This window comes from Denticeps clupeoides, chromosome 2 (assembly GCF_900700375.1).
Source record: "Denticeps clupeoides chromosome 2, fDenClu1.1, whole genome shotgun sequence".
Classification (NCBI taxonomy): Eukaryota; Metazoa; Chordata; class Actinopteri; order Clupeiformes; family Denticipitidae; genus Denticeps; species Denticeps clupeoides.
Genome location: NC_041708.1, coordinates 11,092,458 through 11,107,071, shown reverse-complemented (window position 1 = coordinate 11,107,071; position 14,614 = coordinate 11,092,458). Strand labels below are relative to the sequence as shown.

Sequence of the window (14,614 nt, the reverse complement as noted above, 5' to 3'; positions counted from 1 at the left end):
AAGAATGGAGGCTCTGGTTGGAGGGAGCAGAGCATCTTTTCATTGTCCTTGTCCACAAGACGAGGCAGATGGTGCCATGGTGTCACACTCAAGAGGGACACACGATGACCCCAGACCACATCATCCCAGCACCCTTCATTCTGGCCACTGTACTGTGAGATTGCACCAGGTGGTGGTGGCCGGTCACGCCCAGAAACCCCCACTTCCAGACATGCCTCCTGACTGGACCTATGTTCCCACTGACATCTGCCCCTCAAGTACTGTGATGGGGGCACAACGATTCACTGGCAGAGCATCCTGGGCACCACAGAACTCAGGAATTGGGGAAATGGCGGCATGCCCCACCTGTGCCACTTACAAGGTTGAGACACAGAGACTCCAGGGACATCTTCTTCCCGTGCTCCACCTCCATCGCCCCTGGTCTTACATCTCCCTTGACATTGTTAACAGGCTGCCCCTCTCCCATGGCAAAACCCCAGTCCTGGTCCTGGTGGACAGATTTACTAAGGTGGGCTATTTCATTGCCCTCTCCTGTCTCCCCACCGCAGCCCAGACAGCCAAACTCCGAAGAGGAGGACTACCGACTGCCAACAGACTGTTTGTCAGACTGTGGCCCATAATTCATTGCACGGTTCTGTTTGCCAATGGCCAGACTGAACTTCTCAACCAAGAGAACCAAGTACCTCTGTTTTTTTGTTCATCCCGCCCCTCAAGCTGGTCCTCTCTCCTCCTCCATGTAAAGCTCCCCAGGAACCCACATGTCTCCACCACCACTTCACACTTTGAATCATCCACAGGCCACCGTATTGTCTGGTTCCCCACTGACATGGCAGAAGGACCCATGTCAACCTTTCGCTTGTGCCTGGGCCATCATGCACTGGATGGCAGTGACCATGAGGCATCAGACAGATTGCCGCCAGAGGCCGTCTCTGATCTTTCACCCGGGAGACAGAGTTGGGGTCTCCTGGTGACCAGAGAGGCCTTGTTGCTGCTTACCCTTTTTGTGATGGATCATTGCTTCGAGCCCAGCCCTGTTGTACCTCCACTCGTACCATTGCCATTGCTTGCCTACTTTCATTACCAATACACAGACCACCCTCTGGTCCTTCCTGTGACACAAATCAATATGTTTAATGATTTTCATATCATGTCATGTATGTAACACTAAAACATTAAAATATCAGGTGGCTAAAAAGTTGTAGTAATACTTATACAGAATGAGACAGTGATAAAGCATGTGATAAATTACGGAAACAGAATGTTGGAATTTATATATTATACAAATACTACATCCCCAGGATCTTGAAATGCAAATTATTGATTATTTGAATGATCACAATCACTATATAATATTTATATTTCATCCAGCCCTAATTATAATGTACATAATCTAGAGATCATTTAAAGTATATAAGATGAAGTGCTTAGGTCAGATGAAACCACAATGCAATTTAATGAACATGGTTGGTCCTGAAATTCAGAATCAAACAAAATAAAAATAGAGCAATTTGCCTTGTTGGAATGATGCAAAAACAATAAAATAATAACACAGACATTAATATGACAAATATCAATAAAACATATATAAAGAATAGAATCAACCAAGGGAAGGATGTTTCGTTTCAGAGATATATGAAAAGTTGATTGCTGTCACCTTGACCTTTTAACCCACGTGTATGACTTGTGGCATATTTTTCCTGTATTTCGTTCAGATACTTAAGCCTTTTGACTGAACCAGCATGACTGCCGTCATGCTATGAACAGCCATGTCCAACAGCACAAATTTTGAACCTGCGCTCCTGCTGGGGCTGACATATACCACTGTTCCATCTTCCCTGAGTTTCACACCCCATTTGTTCCTGCAGCGATCGATCCGCTTTTCTCATTTCCCGCTGCAACACGCTTGATTAGGTAATCCGGCACCGCCGGCCAGAGATGAGCCTGTCTCAGTGACAGTGACACTGTGCAACCTGGTGTGCCGCAACGGTCGCATTAAAGTGCCTGCTAGATCAAATCAGCTTTTTATTTCGCCCTGTCTTTGTGTTTTTTTTTTTCCATTACAAGTAAAGCGTGAAGAGACGCTCTCTATCTCCACATCGCTTTCTATCCCCTTGCTTTCATATGTAGTCCTATGTAGCTATATGTATCTTTATATATTTACATTTGTTCTAATTTGAAATATTAAGAAATGTAAGTTCTGAAGATACTATGCTGACATGTATTTATTTTCTGAAGGCCTGTATTTTATTTAAGGGCCAGTGGTGGCCTAGTTGGTAAGGAAACTGACCCGTTATCCGAAGGTTGGTTCGGAGTGCCACTGAGGTGCCACTGAGCAAAGCACTGTCCCCACAAACTGCTCCCCAGGCTCCTGTCATGGGTGATGGGTTAAAAGCAGAGGACACATTTCATTTCATTTTGTGTGCTGTGATGTGTTTCACAATGACAATCACTTTCACTTCACTTTCACTTCTTTTTTAAAGGTTTATTTTCTGTATTTTATTGTTTGAACTTGTATATTGAGCTTTGAACCATGACTGGTTAAAATGAAAGAGAGTGAGAGCAAGGGGTTATGAGCAGATGGTATTGTCTAGATATAAAACTGATATCAGTTAACCGGACTGGTAACTACAATATTTTATAGTGATAATGTACGTTGAGTGCTGCTGAATAATTAAAAAAACATCCAGTCCAGTGAGAAAGCACTCAAAATAATTGATAAACACAAATACTGGGTTACCAGTAATAATATTACAAACTCAGGGTGCCCCATAGTGATGTTAATTCTATTGCATGTCTGTTCCAGTGGCATGGGGGTGCTACAAATATCTGTCCTCATTTGCAAAACAGCTAAAACAAAATGAACTGGGAGCATGCAAAAACACAAAATAAAATCCTCCTGAGCCTGGTTTTTGCATGCAGCTTGGGGTTTGTGTAAATCCGTGTTCGACGGACTGTGTTAAGCCCTCCTTAATATTCCCAGTGAGATCTCAGAGGCCACTGGCAGATCTTACTTCCCAGGACAGGATCTCATGAAGCCCAAGCTACACTCGGACAGTCGTATTATAAGAAGGCTATTTGCAGTCATTCAGCCCTTCACAAGCATTTCCCAGTGTGGCAATTAATCAGAAATAGGCAAACATTAGCCATTAGCAGATCCTCTTTGAAATAGAATGTGATTTAGGCACAGTTATTAGGCCTGAATCTCGATGCGTCAGGAAATTCCACATTCATTCTCATCAGATTTCACAAATGATCCGATTTTGCTGCTCTAATCGCCACTGTAGGCAGAAGGAGCAATGTGATCTGGCTGCTAGCCCAGCCTGGAGTGGGTGATGATGATGACAATGATGTCGATGAGCTGTGTTACCGCAGTGGTAGCTTAACACTTTGCATTTGCACCATGTATTATAATGACACATTTAGGTCAAGAGTAAGTGACAGCCAGGTTGGTTGATGGTGCTCATTATGACCTGACATGCAATAATCACAATAACACTGCCTGTCCATCACTGAAATAGGGCCTTTGTAACCTAGAGGTCACCTGACTTGGAAGTTTAGATGCCTGTCTGTGGTCCTGCAGTGGCTAGAAATGGTGATATGTACAAAGAGTGCTTTGGTAATTCTGCTTTGCCCTTCAGAGAGCGGCAGCTCAGACGTTTGAATCTGGAAAGGTTACCTCTTGTCACGACTACGGACTTACGAGGGAAGGAAGCGCAGAGGTCTGACATGTTGGGAAGGGTTTTATTTATAAACAAACAATAAACTCAAAGAAACAATGGCGCGGTGGCCGAAAACTATTTAACTTAAATACAGATAAACTAAAACTAACCCGTAGGCGTGTGGCGATTGCCAGAACTCAAATCACATGAAACAAAACTAGGTCAAGTTCGTGCAGCGAGTTCACGAAAATGCCAGCGACCCCGAACGGGCGGAAACTTCCGGCATTTATGGGGCGTCAGGATTGGGTTCCGGTGTGGAGCCCAGCTGCAGGCAATCCTGACAGAGCCCCCCCTCCAAGGGCTACGTCCTCGGAGCCCCAACAGTACCATCAGTGGAGGCGGCGGGGCGGACGGCGGCAACCACAGGGCTCCTGCCCTGCTGTATCCTCTCCTTGGAGGACCCGGTCCCTCGGGCTGGCTCCCCGGCGTGGTCAGGCGTGGCGGCCCCGGTCCCTCGGGCTGGCTCCCCGGCGTGGTCAGGCGTGGCGGCCCCGGTCCCTCGGGCTGGCTCCCCGGCGTGGTCAGGCGTGGCGGCCCCGGTCCCTCGGGCTGGCTCCCCGGCGTGGTCAGGCGTGGCGGCCCCGGTCCCTCGGGCTGGCTCCCCGGCGTGGTCAGGCGTGGCGGCCCCGGTCCCTCGGCCTGGCTCCCCGGCGTGGTCCCGCTTGGCGGCCCCGGACCCTCGGCCTGGCTCCCCGGCGTGGTCCCGCTTGGCGCCCCGGACCCTCGGCCTGGCTCCCCGGCGTGGTCCCGCTTGGCGGCCCCGGACCCTCGGCCTGGCTCCCCGGCGTGGTCCCGCTTGGCGGCCCCGGACCCTCGGCCTGGCTCCCCGGCGTGGTCCCGCATGCCGGCCCCGGACTCCCGTACCTGCACACAATAATCAGGGCCGATCCATCTGGGTACGTGTGGGCCCTGTCTCCACATCTCCCCTCTGACACGTCTTGTGTCACCCCCTGCACCGCGCAGGGAGATTGTCCCAGAGCCTCCGGCGACTGTTCCAGGCACCCCAGGCTGGTGCCTTCTGGGACTATGCAGCCCCTCTCGCTGCACGGCCCTGGTGCCAAGGGGGGGGCATTGCCAGACCATCCGGCTAGCCCCTTCTGCGTCCGTTGGGACAAGCAGGCCCTCTTCCTGTCTGTCCCAGCTGGGTCCTCATGCCTACCCGGGGGCTCTATGGCGCTCCACCCCTCTGGAGGCAGACGCAGGCCCATGCCTGGCCCGCCCTCCTCACTGGCTACCGGAGGACCCAGCTCCATCGCTTCCCCACCTCCCCTCCCCTCAGGAGGAGTCCCCAACCCGAACTGCACCCCCCCAAAAAATTCTTTGGGGGAGCACCCCCCCCGGCTGGACTTAGGGGTACCTTGGGGCTCGTCCACCTCGCCTTGGACCGGTGCAGTCAGGTTGGGAACTCCCTCCCTGGGGTTCGGCTCTGCTGCTGGGTCACCATCTGGTGGACACAAAGAGGGGAAGTGGGGGCGACATACGGACACATATGCCACGCACACACACACGGACAGAGACAGACAGAAGAGAGGGTCGTCTGGCTCCCTCTCTGGGCTCTCCAGGACCTCCTCAGGGGGCACAGCCAGGATCTCGGGAGGCGCGACCTTCTCGTCGCCCGCCAGTGCTTGGTCTTCTTGCCCCGGATCCTGACTGGCGCTGGAGATGGTGGTAGGTGTGTGGTGTGGAGGGGGGTGGACGTCTTCTCCAGCAGGTGTGGGCGCTGGTGCTGCGCTGCCATTTCGCTGGGGAACGTCCGGGCAGAGGGAAGGCGGGTCGGCGACTGGAGCAGGAATGGAGGATTCCCTGCGAGGCAGTCCCGGCAGCGCAGTTGCTGGCTGGCGACCTCCCGTCGCCCTCTTCCACCAGCTTTCCTCACACTGCTGGGAGGGACGTGGGTTTCCACGGACCTCGTGACGATCCTGGATGGGCGCGATGGGCGGAGCCATCCCGGCACCGACTGCCCAAACGGCGTCATCCTGGTCGTCGTCCGTGTCCACCTCGTACCTCCGGAAGTCACATGGGTCATCACGGACGCCGCGATGATCTCGGACGCGCAAGCTGGGCGGAGCCATCCCGGCAACGACCGCCCACCGAAAATCCACGTCATCATCGCTTTCGTCATCCGTGTCCTCCCACCGGTGACTCCGAGGGTCGTCCACCCTGCGGACATCCTGGACCCATGGTGCGATAAGCTCCCATGGGCAGTACTCTGGCCATTCGGGCTGGAGGCTGCCCACCTCCTCGCTGGAGGAACGCCGCCGTTGTTGTTGCCGCTTCTCACCCCCCTGGAAGTGACGTGGGTCCCCACGGACCTTGCGACGATCGCAGACTGGCGCGATGGCCGGAGCCCAACTCTCGTCTCCCGTGCTCTCGTCGTCGTCCGTGTCGTCCCAGTCCACGGGGAGCCTTGCCAGCAGAGCGCAGAGTTCTTGGCTCGACATGCCGAAGATCGTGGGGGTCGCATCTTCTGCGCTCGCTGCCCACGTCACTTCCTCGCTGCTGCCGACGCCAACGTCCTCGCTCCGCCCACTCACCCGCCGACGTTGTCGCTTCCGGGTTTCGCGGAGTTTCCCGGGGGTGACGTCATCACGCGGCGCCGCGTACCACGGCTTCTCGGGGAGAAAACGCTCAACCAGAACGGGCGGCGCATCTCTCCCCTGCCGTCCGCGTTCGCCGCGCCGGGCTGCGTCCTTCGCGGCGTTTCTTCTCCTCTGCTTTCCACCTCTGCGCTTTTGGGTGGGTCGCTGGCATTCTGTCACGACTACGGACTTACGAGGGAAGGAAGCGCAGAGGTCTGACATGTTGGGAAGGGTTTTATTTATAAACAAACAATAAACTCAAAGAAACAATGGCGCGGTGGCCGAAAACTATTTAACTTAAATACAGATAAACTAAAACTAACCCGTAGGCGTGTGGCGATTGCCAGAACTCAAATCACATGAAACAAAACTAGGTCAAGTTCGTGCAGCGAGTTCACGAAAATGCCAGCGACCCCGAACGGGCGGAAACTTCCGGCATTTATGGGGCGTCAGGATTGGGTTCCGGTGTGGAGCCCAGCTGCAGGCAATCCTGACACCTCTCCTTTCTCATGCTTTGTCTGGCCAAAGAATTTCCCACCCCTCCCATAAAGAAGTATCTCCAAAGTCATGGCTTGAAAAAGTGCGAAGCATTGAAGTTGCTCTGTGATTGGATGTAAAAATTAGCACAAATGTATTTTTTCGGTTCTGTCATGCTAGAATTTTTTCTGGAAAAATGCTTACACGACTTCCTGTTTGTGGCGAACATTGTTGTCGGTGAATGGTGTTGATGATGTCATTTCACTTCTGTAGACTACTCTCTGCCATGTCACACCCCTCTCTTCCTCATTTGTATTTAAAGCTACACACATCGAAATACGTCCGGGGGAAATCTCATTGTGGGACTGGCTAAAAGGGGCTGAATTTCGGAAAGAGACTTCAGATATAGTATTAGGAGACCATTAAGACCTATATAAAAGCAAAAAAATGTAAGACATGTAAGACTTAAAAATCATGCCTGTTCATGGCACAGCACACAAAGTCAGAACCAACAAAATCATGACAAAAGGTCTTGATACTACATATTGTATTTCATGGTACTTTGCTCAGTGGGACCTTGGATGTATGATGTATGGTGGAAATAGTGTTGAAGTTGAGAAACATTGTAAACCACCAAAAAGTTCTAGCACTGAGTTCTAGCACTTTTTTTTACAGGAGAAGCCAGTGCCTCCACCATGTGGGACAACAATGCTTGGACATTCTTCCATGACAACACTGCCACCAACAGGGATGAGCCTCCATTTCTTATTCAGGACTATGTGCATGCCCTTCAGCCTGATGCCCGATTCATCGCCATTCTGAGGGACCCTGTAGAGAGGTCAGAGTTCAAACCACAGCATAGCACACCTAATGCAGAAGAATATGTTAAATATTAGGGAAATCTCCCGACCTCTATTTTACTTTCTTTCCAGTGTTTATTGAAGTGAATGAAATGGACATCAGACCTATTGCAGCATTGCCAGATTGTCATGTTGTCAACATGTCCAGTTAGGGTTATGGATTCTAATACAAATCTTTGAATAAGGGTAGAACTCCTGGGAATATTAATGAGAAGCACCAAGAATGTTTATTTAAAATAATACTTCCAGTTAACGCTAGACCGGTTTCTGTTTTTATTTTCTTCCAAATGCAGTGTACGTCCAATCAAAAATACCATTCTAGGGAGTTCAGCTAAGAATTCCAGACTCTTCCCTGCATTTTAACATTGCCATAACTTCAAATAAAGTGAAGAACAGAAGCAACAAACAAGTTATTGTATTGTTTTTATACATTACATCATGGTGCCAGTTTTCCAATTCCATCTAAAACGTCCAGGTAATTTGACTACCCAATTCACCACCTGATGCAGCTTTGGTGGTAATAATAAAAATAATAATGATAATAATAATAATAATCATTTTATCTCAGGGCACCTTTCTAAAACCCTAGGTCATCTTACAAAATAAATAAATAAACACTGTTAAAATCTGTGTTCCAGAGCCGAGGAGCAGAAGAGAGACAGGCATTCCATCGGTACTTGACTAAATGCAAAGTTTGAAATGCAACAGGACTTTCTCTGTGACTGATTCTGAGACATCTTGAGAAACTGCAACTTTAGTTTGACTCCTTGTCAGTAGGGATCTGCAAAGTGATTTTTTTTACATACTGACATAGTAGTAGAGTGGTTTTGCATTTCAGAGCTTTTGACCACATTAACTCACCTACTGACCACCAGATGTGACAGAGGAGGTAATCATTCTAAAGCTGGGCAGTACATAATGGTTTTAATGATGAATCTCATTTTATATAAAGCCTACAGCTGCCGCTTTAGCTGTAGGCTTCTTAATATTTATGTTCTGCAATGGCATGTTGTCCAGCTGTAATGGTTATTGCTATGTGATAAGTTTGCAATTTGCAAATCACTCTCCATTTCTAATGGACCTTCTATACCAGAAGACAGGTTGCTGCCAAAGCCCTCCAGACATTTGTGGGAATATGGATCATTAAACTTGATAGACCTAAATGGTCCTGTCAGTCAAACTATAGTAGTGTTCAAATTGCAAGCATGCAATTAATTTTCCATTCTGTCAAGCATTATTTGCTGCTGTATTGGAAAAATCTACAACTTTGACCTAAATCGTCACTTGCCAAGTTAACCAAATAACCTGAGCTGTGGCTTAGATCTACAGCAATGTTGGACCTTCAGATTAATTTTTGGCATGTAGCTACATTAATTTAATCCATTCATTTGATCATTAAACACAGGTTAACTGAGCATATCACCAGTCACCCGAAATGTCACCAAAGTTTGGGCAGGCGTATGACAACATGTAACAATCTATTGCTAAATCCATAATTGTTTTTTTTTCTGGATGTCTTTTGGTAACTGATCATTGCGCAAAAAAGTCCTATTTCGTGAGAGAGTTTTGCATCATTTTTAATATTACTTCTTATGAGTGACACCCATTTTGCCAATCAGTTGTGAACCCTTATGCTTCAGTCACAAGTCAGAAAAAGTCATAACTTTAAAGTTCATAAATGAAAAGATTTGGTCAGGTGAAGGCAGATGCATCATATGAGGTATGTTCTAGTCCTTGGGCAGGATTCCAAAACTATTTTTAAAGTGTGCAAGTCAGTTTTTATTTAAGAGCCAAATTTATGAATTATTGAGAAGCATTTCTAATTCAGAGTCAAATGCAGGCCAACAGCTGTTTTAATTTTTTTTTCCCCCCAGACTCTACTCTGACTACCTTTACTTCGGCATCACCAACAAGTCAGCGGAAGACTTCCACGAGAAGGTGACGGAGTCTCTGCAGCTGTTTGAAGGTTGTCTGCAGGAGTTCTCCATCCGTTCCTGTGTCTACAACAGCACCCTCAACAGCGCCATGCCTGTGAGTCTGTCTATATAACCCCACCCTCCAGAGTTGCAGAATTTCCCATTCAAGTGGCAGAAATTCCAAACCAGTCCACATGTATGATTGCACAAAAAACATTACCTCATTGCATTTTTCTTTTAAAAATGACATCTTGGTGACAACATGGTAGGTTGTCAAAGAGGGCATAACCATTTAAAACAACTGGATTGCCATTCATTTTCAGGATTCTGTATATTTTCAGATATCATTCATAATTTTCATATATCATGTCATCATAATAATTTTTTCATCTGAAACACACCTTCACAAGCAAATGTATTATGTGTTTTTATTACAAAAGTATAAAGATGCATTTTTAATGTGTTTTTAGGCAGTGCAAAAAAAGGGTAAACATAAATAATAACAATTGCAAAGTGAAAGTGGCAATTTTATAAGCCTTTAAATATTTTCTCTACTGCTTAAAATTTTCGCACAGTACTATAAATCTATATGTAACATTTGTTGTCTGTGTAAGCTGAGCTTGAATGCTTAGCTATGCATCCCCTGTTTTATGGTCTTAATAAATTTACAACCACCGTCTTGAAAAAAGGCAGAGAAATGGGAGAGAAACTGTGAAAATGAAGAAGGGGGAAGAGATAGAAGCAGGGCAGAATGGCAGTCCAGCCCTGGTCTTTATCATATTGCTGAATTCTCAGCCTCATTAGCTCCAGCAGTGACCCGCTGCGTACCCCTACAAACCCAGTGTAACAGCCCCAGGCATCTTTTCCGTGTGTGCAAGCATTGCATTGCCAGCCTGGTGTAGAAGCCATTGGGGAAGCAATGTGGTCCCTTTGGTCATTCAAAAGACTGAGAAAGGGAAACATGGTGCCAGCTTTCACCCGGGCATCCATCCAGGACCCATTGGTTTGTTGCCCCTAGACCATGTTTAGTGAGTTAATAGAGATGAGGTGAACACTGGCTCCTGTGCCCACATTAAACTGCCCAGTGAGGGGTGCAAGCTCTCTGTACCCTGCATGCCAAAAAAAACTCTGGGGGATCAAGTCTACATGACTTGTTCCCTCCTTTTTTTGTAGTTCATCTCTTTTAACTCACATTCTTCCATTAGCTAGGATTAACTCTATGACAGAGTTTTTATTCTTTTATGTTATATTCTGCTGTATGCCAGAGATGGCAAGAGACAGGAGGGAGAAAATAACAGTTGTGGCACCAGGTTGATTGGCAGCATTCACATACCCTCTGCTGGAAGAATGTGAACTCGTCAGATGCGCCCGACGAGAAGGCTAGCAACGTGCAAATATGTTTTTATATATATAGACACACACACACACACACACACACACACTTTTTGTGACGCTGTCAATGTTTCGGAGATTGGAGGACACCGGCATTAAATTAATCTTAAATGGAGACCGGTCATACCTACTTACAGTTTTTCACTGCAAATGCACCAAATATAGCTATAGGCTGAAATAATATATAATTGCATGTAAATCATGTCTCTTGTGCAACTGATCCACAAAGTCACAGGTTCAAATCCCACTTTGTTCTTCTGTGTCCCAAGTGTGACACTTAACCCTGACAAGGCTATACAAGGCATTGGATTGCTGTTCTATTCAAGTCACAACTGACAGAGTAGCAATGACACAATGACAGGGTCACTCATTATGCAATCTTTCACCCCATGAATCTCCAAATCAATATTTGGACTCATATAGATGTGTGACAAAAGCATGGGGGTGAAGCATTTGGCAATATGTGGGCAATATGCTGTCATTTTCATAATGGGAATTGAAGTTCCCCGTCCCTTTCCATCATCCCGTGCTCTGGGCTTGCATTGGTCAGCGTCTTTGATTGTGTACACATGTCAATCACCGATCACAGAACTATCAACAAATGATTGTTTCACTCGGTTATTGAAGTCCTTAAAATTGTCTGATCTATGCTCGCTACATACTGCAATTTGGCAGAAAAACATTTTAAATCTAAATCTATGGTGGACGTGACGCCTGGCATAGTCTGTGCACATAACGTGAGAACATAGTCTGTGACAAATACGAAAGTATAAATGCAATATGCAGAACTACAGAACACATATAAACGGATGTGTGTGTTGCATGGTCGCTTGTGGAAATTAATACTAGTGTTGGTTTTGCAGGTGCGGATGCAGGTGGGCTTATATATAGTGTACATCCTGGACTGGCTGACCGTGTTCAGCAGAGAGCAGCTCCTCATCCTTCGACTGGAAGACCACGCCTCCAACAGGAAGTTCACCATGCACAAAGTCTTCAGTTTCCTTAAACTTGGTATGATGACAGTCATTTTAAGTCAACATTTTTTTCAAAAGTAATAATGGTGTAAAAGCCATCGGGGAAGCAATGTGGTCCCTTTGGTCACTCAGAAAACTGAGAGAGGGAAACATGGTGCCAGCTTTCACCCGGGCATCCATCCAGGACCCATTGGTTTGTTGCCCCTAGACCATGTTTAGTGAGTTAATAAAGATGAGGTGAACACTGGCTCCTGTGCCCACATTAAACTGCCCAGTGAGGGGTGCAAGTGTAAGCTCTCTGCACCCTGCATGCCAAAAAACCTCTCTGGGGGATAAAGTCTACATGACTACTGTTTCTCTTCCTTTTTTGTAACTCCTCTCTTTTAACTTACATTCTTCCTCATGTTATATTCTGTTGTATGCAGAGATGGCAAGGGACAGGAGGGAACATTTTTTCAAAAGTAACAGATCTGTCCTGTATCTATAAGATAACCTAGGTTTCTTCAGTGAAGGCCATCTTCCAGTGCATTACCAGGAAACTCTCCTAATTTGCATGGCTGTTACACATTTTAATAATAATTGTCATACAGAGGGTCATACGTTTTGCCAGAAGGTCTGTGCAAATGCAATCTACATACTACTTGCATTATCAGCCCATCTGTCTCTGCAAACCGCTATAGAAATTCACCAGGCAGGCTGGCCAGTTGGATGCTTAGGTTAGGACTAGAGAATGTTTCACCTGAAAACAGTTGCAAGGGGCACTCAGATGTAATAATAATCTGGTCCCATTTCAGGGAACTTGGGGCCTGATTTTACTTAAATGTGAAGGTCATGAGCCGTTTTAAGTTTCATATAAAGAAAGTCTAGAAGTTCACATCTGCATCTGTGCTTCTAATGAGACATATTATGCAAATATAGTATCACACCATGTGTTGGGCATAAATGTAAATTGGAATTTACAATTGGAACCCTTTTTAATTCGATTTGTGGAATTGTACTTTTATAGCCAATCACCAAAAGAGGGCAGTAGATTCATGCTGTCTTTTCAGGCCTGTGATCCCATGATTGGACATCGGTTCTCACTTCTTCCGACACCTCCACTTTGAACCTGATCCGAAACAGTATTTGGTGCTTAATAATGACTTCAGGCTCCAGGATCACTTGCAGAAATGTAACCCTCTGCAAGCTGGTCTGTGCATGCTGCCTACTGGTATAACGTGTTTTTTTTTTCAGGAGCAGAGAGATGAAGGGACCTTTTTGTGAACTTGGTCTGTAAGCGATCTGTGTACTGTGGTGTAATGTAGTGTCAAGTCCACGAGCTGACGGGGGAAGAAAGTGCAGAGGCGGAACATACTGGGAATAATGATTTATTCAACACAAAGGAAAATGGCACGAGGGCCAATAACGGGAAAAAAACAAACCTGCAGTCGTGTGGCGATTCCCAGATCTGAAAACAACTAAACACCTAATCATATGTTGCACGGTCCACAAAATGTCACAGCCCCAATGGGCTGCTCAACAAAGTCCTTTATAAACACCCTGCTGTCATGCAGATTGGTGCCAGGTGCGTCTTCAGGTGCACGCTATTGTGACATGGAGAAAGTTCTCTTCAGTTCAGTGTGTGTGTGTGTGTGTGTGTGTGAGAACAGTTGATCTTATAAATCTTTATTTTTAAGTTTTATATTGACAAGAAAAACCATGACTTGTAGAAATTAGTTTATAGCAGCATCTTGGCATAAACAGTATGTGCTGTTAAGTAGACCCTAATTTCAAAAAGTATAATTGTTGTGTCATTTTTCTAAAGTAAATTTAATAAGGCTGCATTAATTTTTAAACAGATTTTTTAAAGTATTTTTAATTTTACTAGCTTTTATGGTCTTACAGCTTTTTATGAATTTTTAAGACCCTGCCTTAATCAAAAATAATAATAAAAAAGGATGCACATAATATTTTCAGATGAAAATATATAGACTATGGAATAATAGCACCTAATGAATGTAAATAGTGTTAAGTGTAAAAAAGTGTGTTACGTGTTTGTGTTTTACAGGACCGTTGACTGAACAGAAAGAAGCTGAGATAACAAAAAGCCCAGCATCCAACACACGAAGGCTGGCAGATAAAAACCTGGGACCAATGCTGCCACTGACTCGGGAGATCCTGCGGGATTTTTATCTGCCTTTCAACAAGAAACTGGCCAAAGTGCTCAGGGACGGCGCCTTCCTGTGGGAAAGTCGATCCAAAGCTGTATAAAACAAGCGCATCACCAAACCACTGATGCCAGTGACGCCTTTCATTTTTCAGGGGACTGGGAGTGCATCCCCTGAGAATCCATGTTAATAAATAAATTATTTTAAGTTATGGAAAAAGATAATGGATCACTGTTTTATATTTTAAATTCACACATTAAAAAAGGTAAATACCAAGTCTAACGTTGTCTTTCATTTCTGTAGCCTCTTATTCACTTAGTGGAACCAAATATTAGGTCCCATTGTGTTGGCATACTGCCTCTTGCTGGCAGTTTACAGTAGGTACAGCAATAATTTAGCTACTCAAACTACCATTCAAAAGTTTAGGGTCATGTAGAGATGTCCTTGTTCTTTAAAGAAAGCAATTGCTTTATCAATTTAATTCGTATTTTTGAAAGTAGAATTTTTTGAATCCTGTACAGGCATTGTTCATGCTGTAAATGACTCTGGT

General features: G+C 45.9%; 1 protein-coding gene across 5 annotated transcripts in view; it reads left to right on the top strand.

Moving 5' to 3' along the window:
* Positions 1–14,343, top strand: part of chst15 (carbohydrate sulfotransferase 15) — a 54,583-nt gene extending 40,240 nt beyond the window's left edge. For all 5 annotated transcript variants that reach the window (XM_028970695.1, XM_028970690.1, XM_028970691.1 and 2 more), the window contains 4 exons: positions 7,451–7,613; positions 9,510–9,666; positions 11,807–11,954; positions 13,965–14,343. In XM_028970695.1, coding sequence (XP_028826528.1) covers positions 7,451–7,613; positions 9,510–9,666; positions 11,807–11,954; positions 13,965–14,167 — 671 coding nt within the window. In that variant the 3' untranslated portion in view covers positions 14,168–14,343. The remainder of the gene's footprint in view (positions 1–7,450; positions 7,614–9,509; positions 9,667–11,806; positions 11,955–13,964) is intronic.
* Positions 14,344–14,614: the final 271 nt, after the last annotated feature.